This window comes from Anabrus simplex, chromosome X (assembly GCF_040414725.1).
Source record: "Anabrus simplex isolate iqAnaSimp1 chromosome X, ASM4041472v1, whole genome shotgun sequence".
In the NCBI taxonomy this organism is placed as follows: domain Eukaryota; kingdom Metazoa; phylum Arthropoda; class Insecta; order Orthoptera; family Tettigoniidae; genus Anabrus; species Anabrus simplex.
Genome location: NC_090279.1, coordinates 149,358,772 through 149,376,149, shown reverse-complemented (window position 1 = coordinate 149,376,149; position 17,378 = coordinate 149,358,772). Strand labels below are relative to the sequence as shown.

At 38.6% G+C, this 17,378-nt stretch overlaps 1 protein-coding gene across 1 annotated transcript; it reads right to left on the bottom strand.

Moving 5' to 3' along the window:
- Positions 1–6,451: 6,451 nt before the first annotated feature.
- Positions 6,452–16,397, bottom strand: LOC136886722 (hatching enzyme 1.2-like). Its single transcript, XM_067159525.2, has 5 exons — positions 16,232–16,397; positions 13,631–13,795; positions 10,463–10,768; positions 6,990–7,123; positions 6,452–6,580 (listed from the first exon to the last, which is right to left on the bottom strand). The coding sequence occupies exons 1-5, from the start codon at positions 16,395–16,397 to the stop codon at positions 6,452–6,454; spliced, it is 900 nt and encodes a 299-aa protein (XP_067015626.2).
- Between the last annotated feature and the right edge of the window lie 981 nt (positions 16,398–17,378).

Genomic DNA, 17,378 nt, shown 5'->3' with positions numbered 1-17,378 from the left:
CTGAAGAAATGCTAGGAAGGAAGTAAAGATCTACTAAGAATCAGTGGATAAATCAGGAGATACTAGACCTGATTGATGAACGACGAAAATACAAGAATGCTAGAAATGAACAGGGCAGAAAAGAATACAGGGTATTAAAGAATGAACTGGATAGAAAGTGCAAGGTAGCTAGGGAAGATTGGCTGAAGGAGAAGTGCAAGGATGTCGACGGTTGTATGGTTCTAGGAAAGGTAGATGCTGCATACAGTAAAATCAAGGAAACCTTTGGAGAAAGGAAATCTAGGTGTATGAATATTAAGAGCTCAGATGGAAAGCCACTTCTAGGGAAAGAAGACAAAGCAGAAAGATGGCAGGAACATATCCAACAGTTGTATCAAGGTGAAGATGTAGATAATTTGGTTTTGGAACAAGAAGAGGCTGTTAATGCTGATGAAATTTGAGACCCAATTTTGAAGTCAGAGTTCGACAGAGCTGTGAGCGACCTAAATAGGAACAAAGCACCTGGAATTGATGACATTCCCTCTGAATTACTGACTGCCTTAGGAGAAACCAGCATGGCAAGATTATTCCATTTAGTATGTAAGATGTATGAGACAGGAGAAGTCCCATCCGATTTTCGTCAGAATGTTGTTATACCTATTCCCAAGAAACCAGGTGCTGACACGTGTGAAAACTACCGCACCATTAGTTTAGTATCTTATGCCTGCAAAATTTTAACATGTGTTATTTACAGAAGAATGGAAAAACAAGTTGAAACTGAGTTGGGAGAAGATCAATTTGGCTTCAGAAGAAATGTAGGAACACGGGAAGCAATCCTGACTTTACGTCTGAACTTAGAGGATCGAATCAAGAAGGACAAGCCCACGTACATGGCATTCGTAGATCTAGAAAAGGCATTCGATAATGTTGATTGGACCAAGCTATTTACGAGTCTGAAGGTGATTGGGATCAGATACCGAGAACGAAGAATTATCTACAGTCTGTATAAAAATCAGTCTGCAGTAATAAGAATCGAGGGCTTTGAAAAAGAAGCAGCAATCCAGAAAGGAGTGAGGCAAGGCTGCAGTTTGTCTCCCCTCCTTTTCAATGTTTACATAGAACAGGCAGTAAAGGAAATCAAAAAGGAATTTGGAAAGGGGATCACAATCCAAGCAGAGGAAATCAAAACCTTGAGATTTGCCGATGATATTGTTATTTTATCTGAGACTGCAGAAGATCTGGAGAAGCTGCTGAATGGTATGGACGAAGTCTTGGGTAAGGAGTACAGATGAAAATAAATAAGTCCAAAACAAAAGCAATGGAGTGCAGCCGAACGAAGGCAGGTGATGCAGGAAATATTAAATTAGGAAATGAAGTCTTAAAGGAAGTAAATGAATATTGTTACTTGGGTAGTAAAATAACTAACGATGGCAGAAGTAAGGAGGACATAAAATGCAGATTAGCACAAGCAAGGAAGAGCTTTCTTAAGAAAAGAAATTTGCTCACTTCAAACATTGATATAGGAATTAGAAAGATGTTTTTGAAGACTTTCGTGTGGTCCGTGGCATTGTATGGAAGTGAAACGTGAACGATAATTAGCTTAGAAAGAAAGAGAATAGAAGCTTTTGAAATGTGGTGTTACAGAAGGATGCTGAAGGTGAGATGGATAGATCGGATCACGAATGAAGAGATACTGAATCGAACTAGCGAGAGGAGATCGATTTGGCTAAATTTGACGAGAAGAAGCGATAGAATGATAGGACACATCTTAAGACACCCAGGACTTGTTCAGCTGATTTTTGAATGAAGTGTTGGTGGTAAGAACGATAGGGGTAGACCAAGGTACGAATATGACAAGCAGATTAGAGCAGATGTAGGATGCAATAGTTACGTAGAAATGAAAAGGTTAGCACAGGATAGGGTGGCATGGAGGGCTGCATCTAACCAGTCTATGGACTGATGACTCAAACAGCAACATGGTACTATATCCCAACCCATTGTCGTTAGTATATCCCACGGAATCTTATCAATTCCAGATGATTTTCTATTTTTCAACAGTTGTATCTTATTGTAAACGTTGTGGTTATCACAGGTAAATTTGAATACTTCTTTAGTATTTGTCACCTCCTCTATCTGGACATATCCTTGTAACCGACAATTATTTTACATAGGCCTACTGCTGACTGAATACTTCTGCCTTTTAAAGATCTTCGCGCACACATTTCCCTTGTTCCTTCCTTGAATATGCTTCTGCCTTAAAGTACCTAAACACACCCTTCCATTTTTCACTATAATTTGTATGACAGCCATTTATGCTTGCCATTATGTTACCCTTAGCTGACTTCTTTGCTAGATTCAATTTCCTATAAGTTCCTTCAATTTCTCCTTACTTCCAAACTGCACCTCCTTCTTAGGCTTTTCCATATCATTTCCCACATAGGTGATTATATTATGAAATAATTCCGAAGGAGCGTCAGCGCTGCAATTAATCCTGGCTCCTGTCTCTGTTCTTTGTGAGATGCTTGCTAATATCGTATGAAGTAGACTATAATATTAAAATACCATACGTAGGTATATACCCAGATATGATTCGTGACAATCGTTCTCAATAAACACATTACATCTGACTTAATACAGTACAGTGTTTATTGAAACACAAAATGGTTTATCACATTTTACCGCTATATTTCACTCCAGTGGCACATACTAGCTAATGCAACTCTCTCTTTACAGGTACAAGTGATTTATCTTGATTATGATATCTTTGCACAGGAAAGGAAAGGCTAATAACATATCATAAATATGCTTCTAATAAAAGAGTTTCCCATTTCTGCGGGCTATACAACACTTGCATGAAAGTATGTGACAAGAAATCACAGTACAAATATTGTCTTCACGTAGAAATTTTGAAAACACACGTCTTACCTTAATCATTCCGAGGCAATAAACATAGACTTCATTATTTTCCTTCATGTTACGTAGGTTTTCTACAGTAGATGGTCCTCAGACATGAAATAAAACTACTCAAAATAACTGGCTGGAATAAATACAGAATTAATCACTTGGTTTTTATCTTTACATAAATCGCATCCAGACTCCCTGTGTGGTGTTCAACAAACAGTTACCAAGTTGCCACGGAGTCAGTTTTTAAACAAGCTTCAAGACTTAAGAATACTGATTGTGAGAGTGGATATTTTCGTAAATTGTGTTACATACAGTTCATAGATTTTTAGGAATTTTTTATTCCACTACGTAACTAGGAACAGTATTTGAGGTCAATGAACGTCGTATTCAGTCAGAGATTAGTATTGACAGATATACACTCCTAAACAAATTGAGCTCATTCTATATCTATAAAGAAATAAATGGAATATCTAATATGTCGGTAACAAGTAGTTTAATTCCGGACTTTACCGATAAGAAAAGTCACACGTTTCAACAGCTACGTTGGCACTCTATACAGTCAAAATCTTAAATCTGGACAAGATAAAAACAGCTTCGTATCGACAGATGTATTACTACTAGAATAAATAAATACTGTAGGACAGGCTCTGACACATTTATTATTCTCCTCCCGTTATCGTCACTACTGGCGTTAATAACAGAGTCCTTATTTTAAAAAAGCAAAAAGAAGTCATTTACCACAAACTTGACCTTCCAGATTTTGTCCAACAACCGTTTCTTTTGGTGGACACGGAGTCCAGTTCCTCTTGCATCATTCGCAGAGCTGTTTTTAAAAAATAATAATTCTGGTCGCTTCTACTGATATGTCATTAATTTCTACCACTCCCATCTGTTTTCTTACAGGGTCATTCTTGACGTGGTCAAGCCCTGGAGGACGAATAGGTATAACATTAATGTTACAAGAAAACACGTGTATTGATTCATACACTAAACCAAATGTTGAATATACAGGATGTCCCAGGGGGAATGGTAATTCTGGTATTAAAAAACCCAGTTATCGTTCTAAAGTGAGGCTCATTGTGCTGTATTTCGTTAAATTAATTTTTTATTCATAATTTTACATAAAATTTTGAATTTGAAATTTGATTATCGAGATTGTTCTTATGCAGATGACCCCTAGTATCAATCAGTGAAGATAATGTAGTTTCTACTGTATCATAATCGATAAGTGCCTGGTCAAAAGGTGCTATTTCCCCTTCAAAATAAATATTAGTATTTCTTGCACAGGCCTATGAACTGCAGTAGGTTAATACTATCGAATGCCAAGAGCAATCCAGACCATAAATAAAAATAAAATAAAAATAATACTCATCAGTATTTTGTTGTAAGTTTTATTTCTTTATCATTTCAAATTACAGTAGTATTATAATTCAAATAAAAATACACATTCATATAAAGAGATCAATAAATAGTGGAATGTTACAATAATTAGCCACGGAGCAACAACATGAATTACTAGCAGCTTATGATCAATACATTATATTCATACATGAAATTATATTAATGAGAATGTGTGAAGTTTGCCAAACAATACATAATTCACCATTAAACAATAATACAGTGATGAGCAAACGTATACATAGTATTCTTGATAAATAAGGTACAAAGTAAAAGCGTGATAATTGGTACATGAAATAAATATATGATGTGATGAGAATATAAATAAGTTAATTAAATAAATACGAAACAGATTGTTTACATAACTAATTAAATGAAATAGTAGTACCACAATAAAAAACGTAAGTTCCGAAACTCTTTGGCTAACAGAAGACTTTATTTAATCTTGCGTCATATTTTGGCAACAGTTTTCGCAACTTGAACAGTGCAATTCAACATAAATGTAGTTCATTATTTGCGAAACTTATTGACATCTTCAAGACAATAAAAATTGTCTCCTCCACACGGAAAAACACAGAATAATGGGTGCGTTTTTAGCCTTAGAAAACGAAAGAACGAGAATGGATTTTTGGTGTTTTTTCTTACGACATGCATGGGGTACAGGTAGTGCATCCAACCACAGGGGAGATAAAGAGTTCCGAGAAACGAGTCTATCCACAAAACATAAGGATCATGAACTGAGAGAAAATTAAAGACATTGAAGACCTCATCAATATGACCCTGTCCCCTATTCCAAGGTCCTGGGTTCGTTTTCCGGTCAGTTGAAGGATTTGAATTATAGACTGAGGAGTAGAACGTGGTTCACTTGATACGAGATTTTCTCAAGCTCTCAGTTACAGGAAGAAAGCGCACAGTGAGAAGATGTCGCTACTGACCTAGTGTACATAGACAACACTGGTAGCAGAACGTGGTTCACTTGATACGAGATTTTCTCAAGCTCTTAGTTACAGGAAGAAAGCGCACAGTGGGAAGATGTCACTACTGAACTAGTGTACAAAGACAACACTGGTAGCAGAACGTGGTCCACTTGATGCGAGATGTTCTCAAGCTCTTAGTTACATGAAGAAAGCGCACAGTGAGAACATGACGCTACTGACCTAGTGTACAAAGACAACACTGGTAGCAGAACGTGGTTCACTTGACACGAGATTTTCTGAAGCTCTTAGTTACAGGAAGAAAGCGCACAGTGAGATGATGAAGCTACTGACTTATTATACATAGAAGAACAGTGGTTGCCATGGTTACAATGGTGTCGAGAAATAATTGATGACGCTAATTGCAAATCGACCACCAGCCCCAAAACATACCCATATTAAAGTCTAGCTGTGGGACAGAAACTAACTAGAAGAAATCAAGTTGGCATTCGGTGATACATATTGTATTGTTTCAAAACGTTTAACTGATACAGGAAAGCAGGCAATGTAATCTTCTGATACATTAGCAGCAGTAATAGGTTGATATTGTTAACTAATTCATGAAATGAAAATCCACAGCATGTTTCCAGTCATTCGACCGCGTCTGGAATGGAATGAGTGATGCTCCCATCTAGCGGCGAGGTTAGGAATTGTGCCGGCTGCCGAAGCCTGCCGCAATTCTCTGGGGCAATGATTAATGTATTTTATTACAAATGAAATAAAATGCTATTGAGGAGTGTTGCTGGAATGAAATATGACAGAGAAAACCGGATTACCCGGAGAAAAATCTGCCCGCCTACGCTTTGTCCAGTACAAATCTCACATGGAATGACCTGGATTTGAACCACGGAACCCAGCGGTGAGAGGCCGGCGTGCTGTCGCCTGAGCCGCGGAAGCTCTTTAACACTTTTATATACGGAGAAATTCACATAGCCAAGATGTGAAAATTCTCGGGGGAACTGTTCAACGGCCAAGACGTTTCACAGCAATAGTACACAGAACTTCCCACGAGAGTGTACTAAATCTCATTAGGCCGCAATGAAAGAACAAGAATATCCCTAAACTATTCTTCTGTTCTACTGTTATAACAATAACTAAAGGTCTCTTAAAAGACATAAAACTTATACCAAAGATAATTTTCTGTCTAAATCTAACACAAATAAATTAAATTAATTAGCTTTCCTGACTTCCATAGCTTACAGAGTGTCAACTTTCTCCTTCAGAGCCTTGCTTCGTCTTCCACAAATATTCTTGTACATTCCGTTTATCTTCTGAACGTCACCCTGGCTGAAACCATCTCTCTGACCCAGTTGCACGTTGGGATTCTGAAATGAAAATTATTATTAACAGTTTCTTTTCTACTGTTTTAATATAGTACTAACACAACGGTGGTTTTCGCTGACACAACAATGATAGGATTGGGAAGGTAAGTTGCTTTAGTCTTAACCCTCAAACGATGAGGTGGGATCGTTTACGATACCAGTCAGGATGTACACCCCTACAACTGGCCGGGTGTAGATCCCGGGATGTCTGGGTAAGGGGCAGGCAGACTGCGGCGCCGGCCCTCCCTGCCTCCCACCCACATGCCCAATTAACTGGAGTATTCTGTCCTGCAAGGGGATAATTTTGAACGGATGTCCCACTGACCGACCCACTCATTTACTATTTGAGAAGACCAGGTCCTCTATGGACACAGATATATGATTATGCTGATTAATAGAATCTCACACTTACCTTGGATGTAATGGTAGGTCGGCCGTTATTGGAGAAGGCATTCCCAGAATAATGCATCACGCTGCCGTAGTCATATGGAACTCCAAAAGCATACGTTGTCTGCTCCGAAGCCTTGTTGAAGTTCAGTTCCCGACCTTCAAAGAGAAAAGAAACATGTTTACGTTATAAGTGTGAAAAACTGGAGTTTATTTACGAGCGTATAAAGAAATTTTACTCGTCAGCCAATGAATCGCCACTGACTTTCGCAACTGGCACAAAAAATAGATAATTAATCGAAACTTGTCCGTTGGTAAATTACTCCAATCATTAATTCCGCTTCTTATAAACGAATATTTATCCCAATTTCTTGAATGCCAACTTTAGCTTCATCATGTGATCTTTCCTACTTTGAAAAACACCAGTCAAGTTTACTCATCTAATTATGTCAATAAAAATTTATTACATTATAATGTTTTATCTTGTCTTTGTATCTTCTTATTCTATATTTTATAACAATTGGGCTCCTCAGTCTGCTGAAATTTTTGAGTAATACATTTATAATCTACCTGATTCGTTTCTTACTGTTTCTGTAAGCACATCCACGACATTCCTGAATAGTAAAGGACCTAATGCTGATCCTTGGTAAACTATTACCTTAACTGAAGAAGCCTTTGTGACACTTGATGCACACTTAATATTTGGTATACTGTTCTTATCATTCTTCAGCCATGTCTATCAGTCATGTATAATATTTCTCTTGGTAAATGACTTGTTAGAGGCATCCTAATTGGATTCAGAGGTACCTTGTCGAAGAACAAAGCCACTACCGTCCAACATTCGAAATTTCAATTTTATGACGTAGAGAAAATCTTATTGCAGATCATAAGAGACTATCTGCATATTATACAGTTGAATTTATATCTTAAATCTCCTTACGATGAATTTTCCAGCAAAAATTATTAATTTCATTATTTTAATTGTGTACTGTAAGTTATGTATTTCGGTTCTTTATGGTCACCCTCGCTGGAGGACGTATGATTTATTTCTAATAAGTCTTACTACTACATTCCCACAATAAGTGGGTTCGCTGGTGCGGATTAACTTCCTCCAACAAGTTTTCCTGTAGGTTTAGCTCTGTCATATCCTCCTTTATACAGTCCTACCATATTCTTTACGATCTTCCCTTTCTCCTCTTACCAGACACATCCAACTCATTTGCTCTCATTCCTACATAGGCCTAAGATTCCATTCCTACCCTTAACATGCCCAATACCAACTCAGTCTTGCTTCCCCAACTTTTGTTCTTAATTCTTCCACAACTAATGTTCCTCTGATTTTCTTATCCCTTACTCTATCTCTCCTTGTCAGTCCACACGAATATCTCGGCATCATCATCTCTACAACACGTATCTTTTGCAGCAGCTCTCCGGTGACAGGCCAGCTTCCGCTAGTCTCACGACTACATGCTGTGTTTTCCCTTTCAATTTGGCTGGAATCCTCTTATCACACAAGACGCTGGAAACCCTTGTGCATGCATTCCACCCAGACTGGATTCTGCTTGAGGGTTCACTTCCTAGATCACCTTTGTTATGTATGGTAGAACCAAGGTATGTTCACTGCTTGTTCATGGCTCACGCTGCTCATAATCTCGGTATAAATTTTGCTCACCCTCATACCACAATCCTCCAGAGATTTTCTCCAGTCCTCCGGCATCACTTTCGCTTCATTCTGCGAGTCTTTGCGTAATATAATTTCATCGGCAAACATCATTGTTCATGGCGCTTCCTTCCTTAATGCTTTTTTTTTAGCACATCCATTACAATACTGAATAATAAAGGGTCTAGTGATGATCCCTGGGGAATTCCTAGCTTTACAGGAAAAGCCTCTCTGACCCTTGATGCACATTGCACTGTTTCTCTGAATATCTTGGATTATCTTAAGGTACTTTTTGGGCAGAGGATCTGGAGAAATTGGTGAATGGTATAGACAGAGTCTTGGGGAAGGAGTACAAGAGGAATATAAATAAGTCGAAAACAAATGTAATGGACTGCAGTCGAACTAAGTCAGGTGATTCAGGAAATATTAGATTAGGAAATGCAGTTTGAAAGGAAGTAGATGAAAATTGTTACTAATGATGGCAGAATTCAGATTAGAACAAGCACGGAAGGCCTTTCGTAAGAAAAGAATTTTGCTTACTTCGAACATTGATATAGAAATTAGAAATATGCTTTTGAAGACTTTTTGTCTGGAGTGTGGCATTATGTGGAAGTGAAACATATACAATAACTAGCTAGAATGGAAGAGAATAGAAGCTTTTGAAATGAAGTGTTACAGAACAACGCTGAATGTGAGATGGATAGATCTATTCACAAATTAAGAGGAATTGAATTAGTTAGAGGAGATCAATTTGGCTAAATTTGATAAGAGGAAGGGAGAGATTGATAGGGCAAGTTTTAAGACACCCAGGACTTGTTCAGTTAGTTTCTGAGAGAAGTGTAGGCTGTAAGAATGGTAGGGGTAGACCGTTGTATGAATATGGCAAGCAGATTAGTGCAGATGTAGGATGAAAATGTTAGCACAGGTGAGCTCATCAAACCAGTCTATGGACTGGTAACTCAAACAACAACAAAAAACAACATATTATCTTTGCTTAGGAGCAGAAATAATCACTAACTTCGTGATAAAGGTACATTGGAAAGGCTGAGATGCCGTAAAGACGCACATGTTCCTTAAAATAAATGCATTTCTCAGTGTTCAGAAAAAGCCTACTTTTCAAATACCAAACTGTTTAGAACACGCCTAGTTTTTGTTGATGTAGTGGATAAATAATGATTTACACAACAGCTATGGAATGTAGTTTTACGTTACGAGTGAGATAGTTACGTCCCGACTTTCGAAACCAGTAGGATAAAATTATCACTTTAGTGGCCGTCACGCACAATATTTTATTTCATACTGTGGTAAATCTACTTATCTTTAATAAAATTAATGTTAAAAGTAATTTTGATTCGTCACGACATATATCATCCATGTTTGATCCGTGCATTGACGTTTTCTTGTTTTGTTGTTCGGTCTTGCTCTGAAAGGTATAAGAGGTGTGTGCATGAGTTTATAATGTATTAAAACATAAAAAATAATGTTATTTGAAGTAGCGAACAGTCCACTAAGCTACCAGAGTCGTCAACATGGTATTCTGCTCCCGGATTAATAGACGTAATGCGAACTTTATGATATATGCGATATTTATCTGTTGGAAATTAGTGATGGTGGCAGATTAATTGAGCTCTGTTGTGCAGATAGTTACGGAACTACAGTGCTGCAATCAGGCGGAGAAATAAATCAGCAAGGTTAAGTTTGGTGTTCCTTGCTTCATGGTCTCCCTGTTCTCTGACTATCCGTGTTTACGTTAGTGTGAAACGGAGTTCAACCAGTCAGAGGCGATTTGTAATAATTACAGTACGGGAAAGTGTCATTACGTCATCGTGTTTACTCACCAGACTGGATGTTCTGCCAGTTGATGATGACGTAGGAGTCTCTCTCGTAGCGGTTCTGTTCGTGAAGGAAGCCGATGGCGTGCATAAACTCGTGGATGATCGTACCAAGGGTTGTGGTGCAGCCGGGGCTCTGGAGGTTCAGCTGCTGAGGTCCTCCAGTTCGACCCACAGCGGACCAGCAGCCAGTGTTGTCGTGAGTCACGTACAGGTAGTCACGTTCAGCTCCGGTGTACGGCAAGAATCTGATGCAGGTGTGGGTGTGGTAGGCGTTGATGGCGTTACTGATCATCACAAGGTCACGCTGGCCTGGAGACAGAACAATTCAGTTGAAGTTTCTAAAGACATCCATGGTCCAATCACATTAGGGAGAAAGAACAAATCAGTTTAAGTTTTTCAAAGACATCCATGGTCCAATCACATTAGAGAGGCAGAACAAATCAGTTGAGGTTTCCTAAAGCCATCCGTGGTACAATCACATTAGAGAGGCAGAACAAATTAGTTGAAGTATCGCAAAGATATCCATGATCCAATCACATTAGAGAGGCAGAACAAATCAGTTGAGGTTTCCCAAAGCCATCCGTGGTCCAATCACATTAGAGAGGCAGAACAAATTAGTTGAGGTTTCTCAAGACATCCGTGGTCCAATCACGTTAGAGAGGCAGAACAAATCAGTTGAAGTTTCTAAAGACATCCATGGTCCAATCACATTGTGGAGGAAGAACAAATCAGTTTAAGTTTCCCAAAGACATTCATGGTCCAATCACATTAGGGAGAAAGAACAAATCAGTTTAAGTTTCCTAAAGACATTCATGGTCCAATCACATTAGGGAGAAAGAACAAAACAGTTGAAGTTTCCCAAAGACATTCATGGTCCAATCACATTAGGGAGAAAGAACAAACCAGTTGAAGTTTCCCAAAGACATTCATGGTCCAATCACATTAAGGAGAAAGAGCAAACCAGTTGAGGTTTCTAAGGACATCCATAGTCCAAACACATTAGGGAGGCAGAACAAATCGGCTGAAGTTTCCAAATACATCCATAGTCCAATCACATTAGGGAGGCAGAACAAATCAGTTGAAGTTTCCAAAGACATCCATGGTCCAATCTCATTAGGGAGAAAGAACAAACCAGCAGAAGTTTCCAAAGACATCCATGGTCCAATCACAGAAAAGCTCTAATGGAGAACAGAAATGGGCTACAATGAACACGGGATTTGATTCCCGGCTAGCTCTGAGACTGTTTGTTGTGTTCGTCTTAATAAACATCGCCATTTGCATAAAATACATCCCAATCCAAAACACCACAGAAACCGCTGTAGTCAATACATCCCTCCACATAGGGTTGGCTTCAGTAAGGGTATTCGTCCGTAAAACGTGGCTTCATTCGCTGATAGTGCCGATACCAAGGTTGCTGAGAAAGAACTAACAGAAGAAGAAGAAGAAGAGACAAACTATACGGAAATTTACGTGTCGCAAAAATCTACTTCCACATCATCACAAGTGGATAATTATTATCAAATGAAAGATGCTAACTGCCAAATTTTGAAATGTTAGTTTTTCGCTAAAAAAGTGTAAAGGGCAAAGGAGCATTGCGTATCATCGGGACTAGGTCCATGGAAGACTGTAAACGTTTCTTAAGACCACCAGAAGATTGCAGTGGTACTAAGCCCCCAAGCTCTCGCATATGAAATGTGCAATGTGTCATTCATTACTTTCGATTGATGTTCCTTTTTCTGTTCGGGGGATGCAGTGGGTCTCGGTTCACAAGTGGCCACATCTGGTCCTTACTCCCAACCTACCGTGGCTCTACGCATCTGAATTCGGGAGGCGGAGAGGGGCTGGTCCCAGCCGTCGGCTGTCCTGAGAATGGTTGTCCGTTGTTTTCCATTCTCCTGCACAAAGGCGAATGCCGGGACAGTTCTTGGTATAGGCCACGGCCGCCAACCCTCTCACCTCTGCACATCTCCTTCTACGATACAAAAATCCTGATCCCTTCAGGGGAGGAATGGAAAATGAAAACTATTTTTTTTCAATTTTTTTTACGTCGCACCGACATAGATAGGTCTTATGGCGACGATGGGATAGGAAAGGCCTAGGAGTTGGAAGGAAGCGGCCGTGGCCTTAATTAAGGTACAGCCCCAGCATTTGCCTGGTGTGAAAATGGGAAACCACGGAAAACCATTTTCAAGGCTGCCGATAGTGGGATACGAACCTAACTGGGTTATTAGAAAGTATAGAACAACAGTTTTTTGTTAGTGGACATGACTTCCATCCTTGTAATTCTGATTTTTGGAAGCAGTCACAATGTGTAATTACTCATATGTTCCCAGCGATCTCCATGAAGAAGTGGAAGAAGCCTGTTCTAAGTAGTTCCCATGAGCGGTGCAAAATTTCTTTAAAATTTAAAAATGTGATGAATAAGATTGCCAATACAAGAAACAGGGGAAACACATAAAACACATAGAAGCAGCAAAGTGAGAAGTTATCTCCTCCTCCAGACATTCTATGTCACTCGAAAAATGAAAACGAGCTACTCATGATTTTCCAATTAGTCCAGGAATAATGTAATTGATATTATATTTTGCAGATCTGTGAATAATAAATACAGCACATTTGAACTCTAAATTGCGATTTAACATAAATATATCTTGTGTCTGGTGGTGATCTGAAATTAGCAGTTTGTTCATGGACAGCTATGACCGAGAGACGTATTTATAATCATCTGTATTTCGCAAAAAGAAAAGTGATATGTTTCTTTGTCTATTCTTTGTATATTTATCATTCAGCAATCTATTGTTAAGATCCATCAAAAGTCGTCATTTATTCCTCTGATTTCATTCCCAAAACTAAATCTTTTAAATTGATTGTCAGAGAAAATTACATATCAATGATTTCCTGTTCATAAATTTAGCACTTTATTGATGTATCTAAGTAAACCTGGAATGTTCGAAGTAGAGATAAACACTGCCCATACTCAATGTGTTCGTCCGGTTGTGGAACGGGTAAGTAGGTAAACCTGAACCTCTGATGCATGAATCTGTTATGATGTGGCTATGGAAGGAAAGCACAGACAAACATCGCTCCCACTTAGGGTTTTCTTGCTATATCTATAGATCATAAAAGCATCGACCCGTATCTTCACGTATTAAGGGAAGCAGAGATACTTACTGAATCCTGGAGCGAGCTGGTAATAGACCACTCCGTCTGGCCAACGGGCGCTCAGCTGACGTATTCCATTCCTCGTGGGAGGGAACAAGATGTCACCTTCAGCATATTCTCCCAGTTCTTCTGGATTGATAGCGCTGTTGTTTTTCCAGCTCTTAACCTTCTCTCCTGTAAGGAAAAACGAATAAAGTGTAATAATATCAAGCAGAAATCCTGACAAGGGGAGAGGACACAGTCATCGGTTAAAAGTAAAAAGAGATTCCTTCGAAAGATACACACATTCATACATACATCTGCACTATAGACTGTTATACCTTTCATCATTCAGTCTGCAAGCCTCTGTGAATTTACTAACCGCCGTCACTAGTTCTGTGGCCTCATTTATTCCTATACGTATCATTAAAACTGAGTCTAACCATCATCATCTTGGTCTCCCTCTACTTCTCTTACCCTCCATAACAGAGTGCATTGTACTCCCAGGTAATCTATTCTCCTCCATTCGCCTCACATGACACCACCACCGAAGCCAGTGTATGCGTGAAACTTCATCCATCGAGTTCATTCCTAACTTAGCCTTTATAACCTAATTCAGAGTACAATGGTGACTAGTTTATCTGCGGGAAAGTTGTTCGTTTTATCTATCGCAGTGGCCTCTACAGGTATCATCAAAATCAATCATCAATCTGCATTTAGGACTGTCACCCACGAGGCAGATTCTCTTTTCTTTAAATATATTACAATGAATCTGAAAATTGATTTAACACACCATTTAATAAATTATTCCAACCCATAATTTTCCTTCCTATAAATTAATGAAAATGTAAACCTACAACCTGTTTTCCAGTCATTGACCGGGTCAAGGATGGATTGAATGAAGCAGATATATACTATTAGTACGATGGGGTCGCCACTCTCAAAGTGCTTTTTTTTATTAATGGCTGATAGATGCTATGAAATGAGAATGGAGAGTGTTGGTGGAATGAAAGGTGACAGGGAAAACCGGAGTACCCGGAGAAAAACCTGTTCCGCCTCCGCTTTGACCAGCACAAATCTCTTATGGAGTGACCGGGATTTGAACCACGGCATCCAGCGGTGAGAGGCATACGAACTGCCGTCTGAGCCACGGAGGCTCCCCTATAAATTAATATTCACCCCAATTTGTCCTCTTAAATTCGAACTTTACCTTCATACTTTTCTTTCCTACCTTTAAAGACATCACTCAGACTTATTCGTCTACTAATGCCATTCCACGCCATATCTTCACCGACAGCTCGGAACATACCACTTAGTCTAGCAGCTCGTCTCCTTACTCCCACATCTTCCCAGCCGAAAGTCTGCAACATTTTCGTAACGCTAATACTTTGTCGGAAATCTTCCAGAACAAAACGGGATTTTTTCAATGGATATTTTTCCACTTCTCGAATCAAGTATTCCTGGTGAACGTCTCATAGAATCAAACCATGCTCTAGTTGCGGTCTTACCAGTGACTTATATTCTCTCTCCTTTACATCCCCATTACAACCCCTAAACACCCTGATAACGATATGAAGACATCTGTAACCTTGTATTCATGACGTAATGTGGCCGACTCCTTGGCTGAATGACCAGCGTTGAGGCCTTCGGTTTAGTCAGTCCCTGGTTCGATTCGCAGCCGGGTCTGGGATTTTAATGTCGTGTGATTAATTCTTCTAGTTCGGTGACTGGGCGTTTGTGTTTGTCCCAAAATTTGATCTACGAATTTTAGGTAAATAAAATATAATAAAATATTAGAATATATGCTTTAGTTATTCCTAAAATTTACAATCCTTTCCTTGATCATCGTTATCCTGTCGATTAGATTAGCATTTTCCCTTTTTCTACCAATACGAGCGCTAATGTGAATCAATGCACTGTTTCACTTAACGTGAGTCAATGTAGAGTTTCATTTAAGCCATAATAACAACTTTCGGTGTAGACATTTTTCAAAAAATCAAAAAAACGCCTGAGAGTGTTGAGCCAAGGAAGACATTACGGGAAGAATTATGTAAATAAGTTAATTTGGGTAGGATTTGAATCAAAAAGAAAACTAGTAAAGAAACAAGTTATTTTAGGCTTTTTTTCAGGAACTTCATTTAGGCCGGAAGTGATTTTCGATTTTTTTTTATATTGATAGAGCTATCCACAATTCACAATTTTAAACCTTTTCGAGCCCTTTAGCCCTTCAACTTTCAGCACAATTGAGGAAATAGCTCAAATTTGTGTTTTTAATAGTACGTGGACTCCTACATTGACCGTTAAGAAATGTTTTTTGGTCAATCAGTCAGTCACTACTGATCTGCATTTAGGGCAGTCGCCCAGGTGGCAGATTTCCTACTGTTGTTTTCCTAGCCTTTTCTTAAATGATTGCAAAGAAATTGGAAATTTATTGAACATCTCCCTTGGTAAGTTATTCCACTCCCTAACTCCCCTTCCTATAAACGAATATTTGCCCCATTTCAACATTAAAACATGTGGAGTCGAAGTTGGGGGTCTTATCAGTGCTTCCTTTTTTATATAATAATAATTACACTTCAAAAGTAATCCATTAAAATGAAAGGATAGTACTGCGCATTGCGCTTAACTTACCTGTCTCAGCGTTTGGAGTTCCGTACAGGGATGAACCAAATTCAGCGGTAAGACGCTGGAGGGCGCCACTATATTCTTCAAAGAATTCATCGTCATCTTCCATGTCATCCATATCGTCAAGGGAATTGTCCGTTAGATCGTCAGGTAAGGGCAAAGTTGCCGCCATGGCGAAGAGCGAAGATAGGAGCAGGACTAGTGGTAAGCGTGCTGCCATTTTGTTGAGAGTTAGTGTTGTCTGTAGAAAGAGCTATAACAGTCCAAATAAATGATGAACACTTTAAAAAGATCTCTAGCTACATGAAATAGCCTAATACAGTAAGTTAGCCAGCCCATTTCGTCCCTGTGAAGTTAACACCAGGCGTGCGCAGTCTTGTGTGACCTGATATGCGTATCGCTTGTAGAACTAGGTAAATGTCACCACCTACTGACCAAACAATGAGGTCAAATACAAGTACGTACCTGAGAAACATTGAAATTCTTTTTTTTTACTTATTTTCGCATTAAAATAGTGAGAATTCTGCTATAATCCTTCATAATTAAACTTCGTATGGAAATTTAAAAATCGTGTCGAGGGAAATTAAGAATTATGATGCCGTAACAGCTGATTTATGCTGGGGAATTTATTTTCTTCTAGATGAAGGATCTCTGGAAAAGTTCGATATTTTACTTGCCTAACTTAGGCGAGGGCAAACCTTTTAAGTACAAAGAGTTATTTTCCAAAATATATATTACTCTGAGCGTGCCAACCAAAATGCCTATTTTATATTTAAATTTTCATATTTTATTTGTGTATTTGTTAATGACAATTTGAGAACATACACATATTAAATGCAATAAACAAAATCAAACTATAATATCAGTACCATTATACGGATTTAAATACCTATTGCTAAAAGGTAATTTTTTGAAGGTATTAATGGACTCACTTACATATTGTTAATTCAAATTAGCTTAAATCTATAAACTTTGCAAGTTACGAACTTCATTCAAGCACTGATGTAATTCAGAAACATGGCATTGCATAGCGTCAGGGAACTAGATGTAGTCAGGAATCGCTGTACATAAGTAGTTATAAAGACGAAAAGCAGGTAATCTTGATATGTATTTTGAATTTGAAGTTGACTACATAACCAGAAATGTAATTTAA